The following is a 16417-nucleotide window of genomic DNA, read 5'->3' on the forward strand; positions in this document are numbered from 1 at the left end:
AATACAGTATATGAGATTCTCAAAGAATTAATAAGTGTATGCATGTATGTGTGTAAGTGTATCTTAAAGGAAATTAAACTATTTGGGCTGACAATAAACTACAGACTAACAAAACCGCCAATACCAGGTAGGAGAAACCTCCCTTTCAATGGTTTGTCAGGGTAGTCCAAGTGATTCTCAAAGCAACAGAGACTACCGATGCCTGGTTGGTTCTCAGGGGCTGAGGGTAGGCCCCTATTGTTGGAGACACTGAACAATGTCTCAAATGATTTAAAAAGAAGAAAAAAGATCTGATCTGAAAACCTCTTTTTTTTTTTCCTGGTACCAGAAAAACACTACGCAAGCTACCAAAGGTGGGAAGCAATTGAACAGTCCCACCCAGCTGCAACACTACCAGCCACAACAAATGCCGGCATAGCTAAGTACCAGTGGTGACCACCTACTGTCTAAGTGGACTTGTGGCCCATTCAACAGGAGGGAAGTCATACCTGCTATGGAAAACCTAGTCAGCGCCCCAGGGCTAATGAAGTCATGGACATTAGGAAAGACTGTAACACCACTACTTTGCCAGACAATGTGAGCCTTGTACCTAGAGATGAGTGGACCTACCACCACTTAAAGAAGCCTCTCTTCAGAGAAAATGGAGACCATCACAGAAAGACCACAACTAGACACAACACCGGACCATGAGGAGCCCAGCCACAATGACACACAACTACATCACAGCCTCAAAAACTATGAGGTAGAGGGGCAGAAAGACTGTAAGTGCCAGAGTGCCTGGTGGAAGTCTATGGTCAATGTCTTAGAATGGTAGCACAAACAAGCCTAAACAATGGCAATATCAATGGTATCTGAACATGCAAAGGGGAGATCTTGTGGGGTCCCACCCTAGACAAAGAACTGCAGACAAATAATGACTGCTGAGGAGAATTAGCCTTAGTTGTCCAATGCAGAGTAGACATCCTGAAACCATATACTCAACAACACAAACAGACTTAGCAGGCTATATTTATATATTTGTGCATACACAGACATATTTATGTATATACTGTATATAATAGTAATAAAAAAGAGGCAATCAACTTGAAAACGAAGGTGACACATGGGAGGGACTTGAGGGGAGGTCAGAGGGGGAAGTTATATAATTTTATTTCAATTAAAACCATAAGGGGGAGCACTAGGGCTGCAGCTAAGTGAGAGAACGCTTACAAAAGAGGCACAAATCCCTGGGTTCAATCCCCAGCACCACAAATGTACACATGCACACTTAAGTGGAAGAAAAAAGACAAACTGTTAACACTATCTGCATGCTACAATTCAAATGGTGGGGAAAGGGTATTTCTGTTTGTTCCAAGCAGGGTTTTCATTTGGGAGGCCCAAAATAAAAAACCAGAATAAAGAAAGTTTATGGCGGGGCTGGAGAGATGGGTCAGAAATTAAGGGCACTAACTGCTCCTCCAGAGGTCCTGAATTCAATTCCCAGCTCAGAACCATCTATAATGTGATCTGATGCCCTCTTCTCGCCTGTGGATATACACGCAGGCAGAGCACTATATTCATAATAATAAATAAATCTCTTTTTAAAAGAAAGTTTATGGCTTGTTTGTTGGTTTTTTGTTTTATTTTGGATCTTTTATCGATATCTAGAAATTACTAAATAATGTTTGTTGTCTTGAAAACATAAAATATAAAAAATGGAAACTGATCTAGGTTTAAATTCCATGAGTTTTAAAAGTCAGTTGCCAGCCAGGTGTGGTGCACAACCTTGTAATCCCAACACTCAGGAGGCTGAGACAGAAGAACTCCCATGAATTTAAGGTTAGTCTGGGCAGGCTATGAAGCAAGACTATATACAATAACAGCAGCAGCAGCAGCAACAACAACTAACCCAGGTGCTAGTTACTGACAAGATTCAGGACACATTACCCCAAACACTGTCTCTTGGGGCCCCAAATCTAGATGCAGACAGGCTGTCCTCTGTCCACCCTTCCCTTGAAGCACATCACAATACCCAGGAAGAACAGTCTCCTACTCTTCTGACCCCAGTAGGAAGAAAGGAATATTCTTCTCTTTGAAAGTGAGGGAAGGATATGAACCCATCTTTGTCCAATCTTATTCCCCCATGACTATCTACTTTATCACAAATCTGAGCATAAAAACACACAAGTTCTCTCATTTCTGAGAGTCTTCCTTTCCTTAGACAGTCCCCATGTCACATAAACAAAATAATGTTTTTCTTGTTAACCTTGTCCATGAGGTTAAATGAGAAGTAAAGATATTTCCTTTTACTTTTATTATTATGTAAGTCATCTTATCTGGACTTGGGTTTCTTTGTAAAGGTTACTTAGTGACCCCTAGCTCAATGAGCTTTTATGATGAAAAGGTACACTATTCATAAAAGTACATTTCCTAGTACAAGCATATGGCTTACAAGTATTCTTGACTGCTTGAAAAAATTCTCAAGAGAGTTGGTGGTGACTAGACACTTGCCCAGTATCCATTTGTTCTAATGGAGCAAATATGTTTATCACTGGATTTATGGAAATGGTTCAGAACCTACTAAACTTATTAGAGATGGCGATGCAGGTCTGGGTAGAAGGTAACTTCCTGTCAATCACAGATCTTGAGAATTAGAAAGTGAAACCAAACCAAAACCAAAAAGCCCTTCATACTTCCAAATTGGGAGGAGAGAAGAAAAGAAAAAACAAGATGACTTCCAAAATGAACCAAATTAGAAATAACAATTTTCATAGGTTTGTTGTTGTTGTTGTTGTTGTTGCTGTTGTTTATTTCTGAGACAAGGTCTCACTATGTTGCTCTGGTTGTCCTGGAACTATGTAGACCAGGATGTCCTCAAATTCACAAAGTTAGATCCACCTGCCTCTGCCTCCTGAGTGCTGGGATTAAATGCTCGAGCTACTACACGGACCCAGCACAATTTTCATAGTTACAAACTAAGAGTCAATGGGTCAGTCTATATTTATGAAGGAACTAAATAAATTTTAATAACAACTTCAAACCCCAAATATTGTCCTTTTCCTTAAGACTTCTGAAGTGTGTGTGTGTACTTCAAAAAAGTATATACCCAGATCTAGCCAATGGACAGGACATTCTCCACAGTTGAGTGGAGAGTGGGGTATGACTTTCACACATACTCTGGTGCCATGTCCCCTGAAGGGGGAGACCTGGTGGCACTCAGAGGAAGGATAGCAGGCTACCAAGAAGAGACTTGATACCCTATGAGCATATAAAGGGGGAGGAGGTCCCCCTCAGGCACAGTCATACGGGAGGGGAGTAAGGGGAAATGGGAGGGAGGGAAGAATGGGAGGATACAAGGGATGGGATAACCATTGAGACGTAACAAGAATAAATTAATTTAAAAAATGAAAAAATATCTACTTCAAGAGACTTTTCAGCCTCTAACATGAGAAACAAATCTATTTATAGCTGCCCTTATGACTAAAATAGCATATTTAATTAAAATTAATAACCTTCCCCCGTTATCTTCTAATAGTTTGAATGTTTTTTATTAGGCAAGGTAACACACAAAAGGTGTAGCTGGTCTTTTGCTACTTATTGGGTTTTTTGTTGTTGTTGTTGTTGTTTTCCCACTCTTTATTCTCCCCTCACCCCCTTTACCCCCGATTACTATATAGGAGAGAAAGAACAATAAAGGGGAGAGAGAGAAGAGAAAGACAGAGATCTGTGAATCTAATTTCTTTCTTCTTTAAGCACAACTACTAACAAACCCCAACCAAGCCCTCTGAATTACCAACAACCACCAAGCCCGCCTCTTGGGGCCCTAGCATTTATATAACCTCTGAAAAGTTCCCAGAATTCCAAACATCACATAATCAAAGAAACTATGTGCAGCTGGCAAAACCACGCCTCTGCTAGAGCGCAAGGCAAATCATAGTCAGCTGCAGCAGACAGTCTGAAGCAGCTCCATATCCCACACCTGGGATTAAAATGAAAATATAATATTAATGTGTTTTTTAAAGAAACCAAAATTCCAGAACTGTCACTACATTCACTTCTGTTTTAAGCCATTAATTATTCTGGATGTATCAGGAAATTATAAACAGAGACTTTTCAATGAAATGAGCACTTTTCAGCTCAGTGGCCAATGTTTTCAGGAGACCACTCCTGCTCAACTCTATTTTTATCAGTTTTATGGTATCTTAACAGCTTTTCATTTCCTGTGGAAATATAAACAAACCCATGTCCCCAACACAAGACTTTTGCTGGCTCCCGTTCTGATGGAATGTGAAAGCTGATTTAATTTCACAGTGTTTTCTATAACCCAGGGACTCTTGGTGCCATTGTTCCTTTCTCAGTACCATTCAGACCGTTTAAAGTGAGCAGAGCACTATTTAGTCTACTCTTCGGTGGGGGGGGTGGGGGGGCGGTCTTCTGTATTCTTTTTTTTTTTTTTTATATAAGCATTTCCTTTAAGGCGCAATTAGATCTTTCTACAACTGCTTGTTTGTGGAATTGTGTGGTATACCTGCAATGTACTTTATATTATAATATGCAAACAATTGCTTCATCTTTTTTTTTTTTTTGTTTTGTTTTTTGTTTTGTTTTGTTTTGTTTTGGTTTTTCGAGACAGGGTTTCTCTGTGTAGCCTTGGCCATCCTGGACTCACTTTGTAGACCAGGCTGGCCTTGAACTCACAGCGATCTGCCTGCCTCTGCCCCCCCCCCCCCCCCCGAGTGCTGGGATTAAAGGCGTGCGCCACCACGCCCGGCTCCGTATTTAACTTTTTTAATTTTAAAAATTATTTTATTTTTTGTACATACACATTTCTTTTATTACACATATATACAATAGATTACCTATGGCAAGAAGAACCGTGGCACAATCAGTTAGTATATAGATGTTACATTCTTAGTGTTTTGGCTATTTGTATTTGACAGCCTTGAAGAAGACATCTTTCCTATCTTGGTGCGTCTAAATGTCTGAGTGTAAATCAATCTCCATCACATATTGTCATTATCAACTTAGGACACCTGTCTCATTTCCACCACAGACAGAACTCTGCCTTAAAAAGGGGGCAAGCTTGGATGCAAAACAGGGTAAGCACAATTGAGAAGTAATCTGAATAAAGTAATTAAATTAAAACAAAACAAAACAAACAAACAAAAAAAACAGGGTAAGCAAGTCCTCAATAGTTCCTGCTTCATAAATATCTGTCAGATATATTGGGCCAGAAGGCTGAAGAAGATGTTCCAATGTTATAGAGAGTTTTGGGTGACTATTCAGATAGAAAACTGTCTCTGTCATCTTTTCATTTGGAAAGCTACTAACCTGTACTCCTGGCATACTCAGATAATCAAATTTACTCTTTCTCAAGTCTCTGAGGGAGTTAAAGACCAGGTAGCTTAGTTTTACAATGAAGCTTAAATGTTTAGGGGTTAAGATGTTTTTAGAACTTTTTTCTTTTTAAAGAGGGATCTCATTATGCCTGCCCACGATGGTCTCAAACTTCTGGACTCAAGCAATCCTTTAGCCTTAGCTTCCTAAGTGCTGAGGCTATGAGTGAGTACTGCTACATCTAGCTAAAGACAATTAAAAAAAAAAAGTTTCTGGAAGTGTTTTCCCCCTGAGTATGGTAACTGCACCTGTGTGTGTTAAATACATGTTCAGGTGCTCAACCTGATCTCTCAAACCTATTACTTTTAAGTTAAATGACACTGTGACAATGTTGTCAATATTTTAAGTTCTGAAGAGATATACCTATAGACTGACACATTGACTATTTCAACTATATATCAGAGACAGAAGGGAAGAAAGCACAATGTTAGTCCTTAAAATTTTTTTCTTTCTTTTTTTTAAAACAAGATTTGTTTATTATATATATAGTGTTCTGCCTGCACACCAGAAGAGGACACCTGATCTCACTATAGATCATTGTGAGCCACCATGTAGTTGCTGGGAACTGAACTCAGGACCTTTGGGAGAGCAGGCAGTGCTCTTAACCTCTGAGCCATCTCTCCAGCCCCAATGTTAGTCTTGTAAGGAGACTGTAATAATGAGCAATGCTAATCCTCCAGTTTTTAAAAAGCCTTTTGTATACTGTACATGCAACCACTTGATAAAAAATGAACACACATCCTATCTGTTCACAAATAAAGTATTAATGGGTTAGAGAGATGGCTAAATGGTTGAGAGTATGTGCTGTTCTTCAGAGGACCTAAATTCAGCTCCCAGCACCCAAGTCAGAACGTTTACAACCACCAGGAACTGCAGCTCTAGAGGATCTGATGCTCTCTTCTGGCCTTGCTGGTCACCTGCATTCACATGCACAAACCCACACACAGATGTTTGTACACATAATGAAAAATAAAACAAATCTTCTTTTAAAAAAGAGTTAAATGTTATGTAGCAGGGGCGGAGAGTGGGGAGAGCGATAGCTCAGTAGTAAAGCATTTGTCTAGCATGACCAAGGCCCTAGGTTTAACTCCTAGTATCATAATCAAACAAACATGGAAGTGGGGGTAAGTATGTTGCTGGGTGTGGTGGCTCATGTCTGCAATTCAATACTTACAACCCCCATAATCCCATAATAATGAAATGTTAAAAATTTTAGTAATTAACTTTGCGGCAGAGTGAGAAATCCAAAAATTCATCTTTAAGCTGAACAGTGTGACACATGCCTATAATCTCAGCTCTTGGGAAGCAGATGGAAAAGATCCATGCAAGTTCCAAGCCAGTTCACTCATGCATCCCAGGTCAGCCTGCATGAGTGAGTCCCAGGTCAGCCTGCATGAGTGAGTCCCAGGTCAAATTGAAGTATAGTGTAACACTTGCTCAAAAAAGGTTTTCTATTTTTGAAAAACAGCTTAAAGTAATTAGAGCCAAAAATGCCCAAAAATATATATATTAATGTATTATTCATTAATTTATAATTTTATTTAATAGGTGGAGTTTTTTCAAACAAGAGTTTCAAAGTAAGTTAGAACTTTTTAAAATTATCTGTATAAGCTCAGGAAACAACTCTCAAGAATACAGGGTAATTTTGGTGTTCACATATCTCAATGGAAAGACAATCTGACAAAAGCTTCTTGCAGCCAAAGAAATGATTATATGAACAATTGACTATTAAACTGCCTGCAGACCCACTATGTTATATCAAGACCAGCAATTCTTAAGAAATCAAAAATCATTACTCACCAGCAAGGGTATAATCCATATCAAAACCAAAACACTTTATTTTTTCCATGGCTAAACTTCGGTTCACAAACACCCTATGGAAAAAAAATAAGAAAATCATATATCTTGATTAACATTGACATTTAATTAAGTTATTTTACTGTTTTCTATACTGTCATTTATTTTATTTTCCCAATTGACTTTATGTTACTGTATATATTTAAGGTGTTTAACTTGATGACTTGACATTACACACACACAGTGACTACTGGGGACCAAGCAACTGAAACATACTATGTAGTTGGCTCCTTCCGCTCTCCTCTGCCTCTCTAGTATACCAGAGTATTACCTGTGCTCATGCTGTACTTACAAGTCTTAGACAAATGCATCCTAGATAACTGTGGTTATGTATCTCGCTCCTAATCTCTAGTTTACTCTATATCTATGTATTTAACATTTTTCTTACATTTTACATGTGATATTATGCAGTATTTTTCCTGTGTTTGGTGTATTAACTCAGTACAATGTCATCTAAGTTCATCAAGGTAGTTGCAAATGGTAGATTTTCCCTTTTAAAGCTAAATAACAGTCCTCAGATAAATGTGCAGAGCTCATAGTCACCTTGCATCTATGGATGGATACTGTGGTTCTCTCTGTATCTTGATTATTGTGAATAATAATGCAATGAACACCAGAAAGCATCTAACAAGGTGGGTGACCTCATTTAGTTTAGGTACTTCTGGCTCATAAGGTATTACTTTAATTTCTTTGGGAAACTTGGTGCCATTTTTCACTATAGATACAACAATTTTATGCCACATCCTTGTATATCTAATTATGATGTTAATTTGAGCCTCTGTAATGAGTCCATGATCTGTAATTTTAAAATACCATTTCATGTATCTGTTGGCAATGCATATGTCTTCCTGAAAAAAAAGTCTATTCAGGTCCTTTGCCTATTTTTCAACTGAGTGCTCTTTTCTGATATTTCTCTGTTTCCATTTAGATAACAGAAGGTAGGAGGGGACTTCTAACAGCTCAGCCCAGTGATAAGGTAGGCCCAGTGCTGACATGATCAAAGGCTACGGCAGGAGTAACACTGAACCCCAGGAATTCAAAGCCAGACTAGACAACATTAACAAAAAATAAATAGCTGGCTATGATGGGAATCCCTGTATCCCTAGTAGTGGGGAGTCTAAGGCAGGAAGATCACAAATTCCAGGCCAGCCTAAGCTACATACAGACCCTGTCTCAAAATAAAACAAAAGCCCAAGTAAATACACAAATAGTAAGGAAAGTAAGCCAGGTGTGGAGGAGTATTTAGGAGGCTGGGGCAAGCCAATCTCATGTTTAAACCAGTCTGGGCTATACGGTGCAAGCTTGTCTAAAATTAAAATAAAACAAAAACCTCCCTAGTCTGAGGAGCATAGCATACATAATGCCCTAGGTTCAATACCAGGCACGACATAAAACCAGGCATGGTAGCATACACCTGTAATCCCAGGTGGAGGCAGGATATGCAGAAGTTCCAGGTCATCCTCAACTACATAGTGAACTCAAGTCTAGCCTAGAGACTACATGTGACCCAAATATCTGCACGCATATATGCACACACACAATTTTTTTCACACACACAATTTTTTAAAACTTCTTGACAAACTCATAAACTTGGTGTTACAAGTTATATTAAAATGGACAGTTTAAAGAACAAGTTTTCAAAGGCTTCTTTAAAATAATTCAATTGAAGACTTACCTGCAAAACTATTATTTAGTTTTCATGAAAAATAGTCGCATCTCATGAATGTACCTGCTACCACATGTAGGCCAGCTCCATAAATCTCTTAGTTTCTGAAAGAAGTGTTACATAAACTATTTATATTTCCCCTAAGAAAATCTAGAATTTTTCCTGAGGGGTGGGGTGGGGGTGGCAGGTGTGGTGGCAAACACCTTTTAACCTAGCAGACGCAAGCAGATCTCTGTGAGTTTCAGTTCCAAATCAGACAGTACGACACAGAGAAACTTTGTCTTAAAAAACAAAACAAAATAAAACAAAAACCCCTAGTTTATAGGAAATCATTATTTCATATTGACTTAAGTAAGAGAAAGGAAGAAAAAGAATATTGACAGCTGAAAGAAAAAGGGAACTAGAGAAATGATGCCTACTCAAACCTCCTTGTTGTTATTATTTTGAGGTGCAAGAAAAGCAAACACAAGGTTTGTACATCAAGCACATCAGAGCTACAAACCCAAATAAATAAACCAACTCTATAAAAACAGAAGTACTTAACTCCAAATACCACAGTGATCCTCCCAAGTTTTACCCTGCTTTTTACTTAAAACAAAATCTACTTCATTATTGACAATGCCCACCTACATAAATCCTTTTGAGAACAGCAGAGGTGAAAGACACAAAATAAAGGTTCTAAGAATTAAAAGCTACTATTACCGCTGGGGCTTTTCAAACAGGCTCATGTCAGGCAAAGGGGCAACTGTAAAATCCTTGCCCAGAGCCTTAACAGCTGACATGCCTAAAATATCCTAAGAGAATACAGGCAGATGAGCTGAGGAAGATTTTTCTTCCACATTATATTCTAAGAAAGAGATACAGAACCAAATAATTTTTAAAAAGAGGTTTCAATTTTGGTAGAAAATGGATGTTAGCTGGTTTTAGGTGCAGCTGTAGTAGTGAGGATGACACTAATGTAGAAAAGTTTCAAGCAAAGCTCCTTTCTTGGTCAGGAAAAAAGACTGTACCTGCATAGCAACAAAAATCTGTCAAAGCACACACGTTTTCAAAAGACAGCAAGAGCAAGGCATCCTTGTTAACTCTGGGGATAACATCCTTCAAGAATACATTGTTCAATATCTACCAAGTCGTATTTTTCATTCCTCTTTGACTTAACTAACCACATTACCTATTCAATCAACACATTTGTGCTACAACGCACATCTCATTTTGTGCTATATATCATGAAAATTGTCTTTTGGGGGTAGCCAGAGCTACAAAACTTCATATGGTCTTAAAATTAAGAAATAAGATCTGGCAAGTGGGTAAAAGGACTTGCTGCCAAGCATAGCAACCTGAGTTCAATCTTAGGAACATCATCAAAGAAGAGAATTCCTTTCCAGCTCTTCTGTGCAACTCAGGTGTCCTTTGACCTCTCCATGTGCCTGCAGTGGCTTGCCTTCCCATATATACACATATTCACACACGGACATGGACACACAATATATTAATAAAACATTTTAATTAAGAAATAATACCTTTTAGTAAAAACTTCCATCAAATATATTCTTTCTCTTTTCATTCAAAACAACTAGTCTAATTCACAGAATCAACCCCTACACTTAAGGAGAGAGTCACCCCTACGCCGTCTTCATTTTGTTATGGTCCGGATGGGAAACCTTACGTATATTCTCATCTTTCCTTTTCACTAGCTACCTTACACTATGAAGCATAGAAGGAGGAGTTCCACAGAATGAATCTAATTCCCTGTGTAAGCAAAGCTGTAAGAACCAAAGGGGCAACTGTGTTACAGAGAACTAGGCCAAATACAGTTGCTGCGTGTATACACTCAGCTTTACAAAGATGATAAACAGCCAGCGCTGAAAGAGAAGCCTGTGGCACAGGAGAGAACTTAAGGCTGACCTCGCTCATCTCAGGACAGTCCTCAACAGACACTTATCTCTCAGTCTGAGACTAATGGCCGTTCGCTGCTGAGTTTATAAACTAAACAAAGTGTAGGATGTTATGTCAAATACAAGGTACTGACAAAAAGACAAGTTCACATATTTCAAAACAAATATATTTGTGTACTTAAGAGAATCACAATTTTCTACGAGTCCCAAGACTTTCTGCACATCTGCCAATGCCAGTCTACCGTAATCTTTTACTAAATCATTAGCTAGTAGAATAATTTTACCTGTGTTCTAGAGCATGAACATATCTATAAAAATCAAAGGCATGCTTTAAAATCTGTAATTATCAACCAAAACCTCATGACTAAACTGAGAATCCAATCATAAGGCAGAACCATAAATCCAACCATCAGCCGGAATTCACACAAGCCAGCCACTGTGAGCCGACACCTGAGCACTAACAGGAGTACACAGGAACACTGTAAAACTAAACACAGACTTCGATAAAAACACGTTTAGCAGTATTTACTGTCATATCCCACAGCAGTAAGGCAAAAAACCTGAAGAAATTGCATTCAAATACAAATATTAGCTGCAAGAAATATAAAATCATTACTATAATGTGCTTTAAGAAGAGGATCTAAGAGTCTCAGACTTAACATAAACATGCAACTTAACTATAGTGAAATTCTGTAAACAGCAAATTCTATTTGGTTTGGATTTGACTATAAATTCAGAGCACAATTACCTCATCTGTCACTGGTTTCCGTTTTGCAAACTGAAACTGTCTGGGTAGTTTCTGAAGTCACATAACAAGATTCTTCTTTAAATTCCTAATATAATTTTTAGTGTGTGTGATGTTAACCTAACTTCAAAAAGACTGTTTTGCCTGAACCAGGCCTCTCAACACCATGTATCTTCTGAGACAGTGTGGGAGAAAACACCTCTGTGTCTAATTTAACTTGTCATTGGATATCACTGTTGCTCCACACAAATCCATTTGGAATAGAATTTCTCTGGCAATGGTGAACTTTATCTGTAACTCCTCCCTTTGCTTAGGAGTCACAGTTTCCTGGCCAAGTGCCCAACAACAGTTACTGCAACAACAAATGAGAGTAAAAACTCGACTGTAAAATGTTCTTGGACATCTGTTCTCCCTGTGAGCAGCTGCCATTATGCATCTGAACTGCTCGCCAGGAAGAGCTTCTAAGTGCACCCGAGTAGGCGCACTCACACTATGAACTTAGTGAAGTAGTGTCATGTCTTCAGTGACAGCACTTCAGCGGGGGCAAGAGACTGGCCACAAGCACAGCCACAGTAACATTTCAAAGTTTAAGAGTTTGCGTCCTCAGCACAGGAAGCAGTGCTTCAGTCTCCTAACGAGTATCAGAGAAACCCAGGACTGAGGCGAATACAAAGCAGAACTTAAGATGATTCAGACTAACAATATCACTGGCTATGAAACTTACCTATAGTGCACACGAGTTAGAAGCGGGTGTGTGGGTGCTCAAGAAAAGGCAGAGCATTAGATGGAGACTCTACGTAAAGCTCAACCCTCAACGGGCTCTACCCATGACAAGGCAAGGGTGCACACATACGCAACACAGGAGTCCACAGAGAAATGTGTGCGTTTACCCTCCACACTCTCTAAGGGAGAGGGGAAAACATCCCCTCAGAAGTGAGCAAGTCACACTACCAAGATGGTTGATATTGCTCCCAGATGGCTGAAAGAAGCAAAAATAAACCCTATCTAGAAGAATTCAACCTGAATTCTAGGTGGCATTTTGCCCAATTAAAAAAAAAAAAAGTGTGTTAAAAGCAAGGAAAAAAATCCTACAAGATAATGTGTAATGTTTATTATCTTTTCACCAAAGGTTTTGAAAGTGCACTTTAAGGAAATTCATTTAAATGTTGGGGGAAGAGCCAGTACGCAGGTAAAGGGGCCTGCTAACAAGCCTGAGGGCCTGAGTTTGATCCCAGAATTCACATGGTAGAAGAGAACCAACCCCCACAAGTTGTCTTCTGACCTTCATATACACATCATGGCACAAGTGAATGATACACACATGTGCACCCCCAAATTAATTAAATAAACAAATGTATAAAATTATTGGGGGTGGAATGTCTGATCACTTGCATAGCATGCACAAAGTCCTAGGTTTCATGGAGATAGAGAGCATTCTAACAACTTTAAGGTAGAATTTACCTATTTAAAAAAACCAGGGGAGCTGAAGAGATGGCTCAATGGTTAAGAGCATTGGCTGCTCTTCCAGAGGACCCGGGTTCAAATCCCAGCACCCACGTGGCAGCTCACAACTGTCTGTAATTCAAGTTCCTGAGGATCCGACTCCCTCACACAGACATTCATGTAGTCCAAAAAGCAGATGTACATTAAAAATAAATAAATATTTAAAAAATCAGCTGGAGCCAAGTGTGGTGGCACACACCTTTAATCCCAGCACTCACGGAGGCAGAGGCAGGTGGATCACTGTGAGTTTGAGGCCAGCCTGGTCTACAAAGGGAGTCCAGGACAGCCAAGGCTACACAGAGAAACCCTGTCTTGAGGGGAAATCAGCTGGGAAAGAAGCTGAGGCAGGACTGCTTGGACCAAAAGTCAGGGCAGCCTTGGCAATGTCATTTCAGGAAAAAGAGCCCAACTGTATTGCCTGTGAGGCTGGTCAATTCTGACAACTGTATATGATCCTACAACAACTACCACTATTTCCTTCAATCAAAAAAGATGTTCTTTCATAACACTTTCCCCAGCTCCTGACCCTAAAGGACCACAAAGACCACTGCTTTAAAGGACCACAAAGACCACTGCTTTAAAGGACCACAAAGACCACTGCTTTAAAGGACCACAAAGACCACTGCTTTAAAGGACCACAAAGACCACTGCTTTAAAGGACCACAAAGACCACTGCTTTAAAGGACCACAAAGATCACTGCTTTAAAGGACCACAAAGATCACTGCTTTAAAGGACCACAAAGACCACTGCTTTAAAGGACCACAAAGACCTCTGCTTTTTTTTTTTTTTTTTAACCTCTCCGTGTATGAGCAGGTTTGTGGGGGAGAGGGGAAGAGTCATGGTTTCATTCCTCAGGGGCCATCTGTGTGTACAGTTTGTGTGTGCATGGGGGGGCGGGGGGGCATGTATAACAACTGACATTAGATGTCTTCCTCAACTGCTCTCTACCTAGCTTTCTGAGACATGGTCTCTCACTGAGCCTGCAGCACATCTACATGACAAGCTGACTAGCCAATGAACTCAAGAAACCTCCTGTCTCCACCCCCACTTCCACCAGATGCTGAGATTACAGATAAACACCTCCACTCCCTGGCTTTTACATGGATGCTGAGAGTTGAACTCAAGTGCCTGTACAGTAAGCACTTCCCTGACTGAGCCATCTCCATAGTTTATCAGTATAGTGTCCATGTAAATAGCATTACATATGGGGCTGTGTATCTGGCTTCTTTTACTTAGCACAGTACTCCTGACATTCATCCATGTTGCTGCATATATCAGAATTACTTCCTTTATTTTTAGGTATTCCATTGTATAGATATACCACACTTTACTTATCCTTCCAATTTGGGTTGTTTCCAGGTTGGGACTATTCTAAATAATGCTGTGATGAAAAGCATCACATATAAATCTCCAAGGACATATACTTTCATTTTTCTTGGGCAAATATCTAAAAGTGGAATTACTAGGGTGATACAGTATATTTAACTTGAAAAGATACTGTCAACATTTAACTTGCAGTCCCCATAGCAATGCATGAGGTACAGCTGTTCTCCACTGTCAGTTTACTGGATGACCATGGTGTAAGGGCTGAAGCAGAGCCTCACACATGCTACCCAAGCATTCTGTCACTTAGCTACATCCCTGGTACACATACTCCTGTTGGTATTTTTAACTTTAGACAGTCTAATGTGTGTGCAATGGCATTTCATTGTGGTTTCAAACCACAGTTCCCTGATGACTAAGCATCTTTTCACATGCTTATCTGGCACTTCTTGCTTTCCCCCCTACTCAAGTGGGTTTTTTTCCATTTTTAAGATGTGTTGTTTGTCTTATGTGCAGTAAGAGTTGTTTTTCATGTATTTTGGATATAGGTTTATGAGAACACACTACATTATCAGATACAAATATGAGAATTTTTCCCATAGTCTACAGCTTTCCTTTTTGTTTGTTTTTTTGGGGGGGGGTTGTTTGTTTTTCTTTCTTTGTTTTTCTTTTTCTTTCTTTCTTTTTTTTTTTTAGTGATGGTTTTCAAAAAACTAGTTTTTTTGTTTTGATGATGCCAATTTTATCTATTTAGTCTTTTATATGTTTTAACTAAATAAAATTTTCCTTATACAAGGTGACAAACATGTAATTAACTCTATAATTCACTTTGCACTGCTTTTATATGTGTGCTTTTATATATGTGTTTTTATATAGGCTGAGCTCAGTTGGTAGAGTGCTCACCTAGCATGCGCGAAACTCTGGGTTTGCTCCCCAGTACTGCATAAACTGGGTGCAGTGGTTGCATGGCTGTCATTCCAATGTTTGGGGAGATAGAACCAAGAGGATCAGAAGTTCAAGGTTACCCCACACACACCTAGAAACTTTGAGGTGAAGCTAAAATACACAGACTCTGTCAAAAACAAACAAAAAAGCAAACATCCAAAAACAAAAAACAAAACAAAACCCTAGCATCTCACTAAAATCCCTGGTGTCGTTGCTGAAAACCATGACTACACATAGGATCGATCGATTCCTATTTGATCCTGTGATCTTTGCATCTATCCTACTAACACCAAACTGTCTCAGTTACCATGGGTTTACATGGAACAGTGGTCATGTAATGACGGAGCACACCATGTGAACATCAGACAGTGTGTTTACACAAAGATGGCACAGGTCAATCATTCCACATGATCTCAATGTAATCGAGAGGGGCAGTAAATATGAGCTGCAGGAGGTTGCTAATAGAATAACACAGCCTTACTGTTTTTTTCTAACAGCAAACTTATTCTCTGTGTGTGTGTTTATGTGTATGTTTGTGCGTGCATATATGCATGGATGTATGGAGGCCAGAAAACAACCTTGAGTATAATTACTAAGGTGCCACCTATCTTTTTCTTTTTCTTTTTTCTTTTCGAGGCAAAGTCTCTCACTACTCTGGAACTCTCCAAATAAGCAGGATGGCTGGCCAGTGAGGCCCACAGATCCCAGGGCTGGGATTACAGAAAGAATGCACTTTAAAATAATAATGTATATGCATAGCATAATGAATCCATAAAGTACTAATATGACTATTGATAATCAAGCAGTATATACTACACATAATCACATGGGCTTTACTTTATATGGCTGGCAACACAATTGATCTGTTTACTCAAGCATACGTAATGCATTGTGCATTGACCTCGCATCACTAACAACTGGGAACTTTCATCTCCATCGTGCTCTTATTTATGGGGTCACTCTCAATACATGGTCTGTTTCTGTGAAGCATCATCATTTTGTGGCACACTAAGTATTCATAGATGCCACAATGTAACAGATTGCTGAATATTAATGATAAAAACAGTGGCTATAAGGACTCTCTAAGCAAGTCATTCAAGTACACA

At 39.2% G+C, this 16417-nt stretch overlaps 1 protein-coding gene across 6 annotated transcripts in view; it reads right to left on the reverse strand.

The window, feature by feature from the left end:
• Nt5c2 (5'-nucleotidase, cytosolic II) overlaps positions 1–16417 on the reverse strand; it is a 126287-nt gene that overhangs the window by 26820 nt on the left and 83050 nt on the right. For 5 of the 6 annotated variants that reach the window (XM_051146724.1, XM_051146722.1, XM_051146723.1 and 2 more), the window contains one exon: positions 7177–7250. In XM_051146724.1, the coding sequence (XP_051002681.1) occupies positions 7177–7250 (74 nt within the window). Of the gene's footprint in view, positions 1–7176; positions 7251–11542; positions 11778–16417 lie in introns of those variants that run through there. The other variant, XM_051146727.1, reaches the window with a different exon arrangement.

The sequence above is a fragment of the Acomys russatus genome, chromosome 5 (assembly GCF_903995435.1).
Source record: "Acomys russatus chromosome 5, mAcoRus1.1, whole genome shotgun sequence".
Taxonomy (NCBI): Eukaryota; Metazoa; Chordata; class Mammalia; order Rodentia; family Muridae; genus Acomys; species Acomys russatus.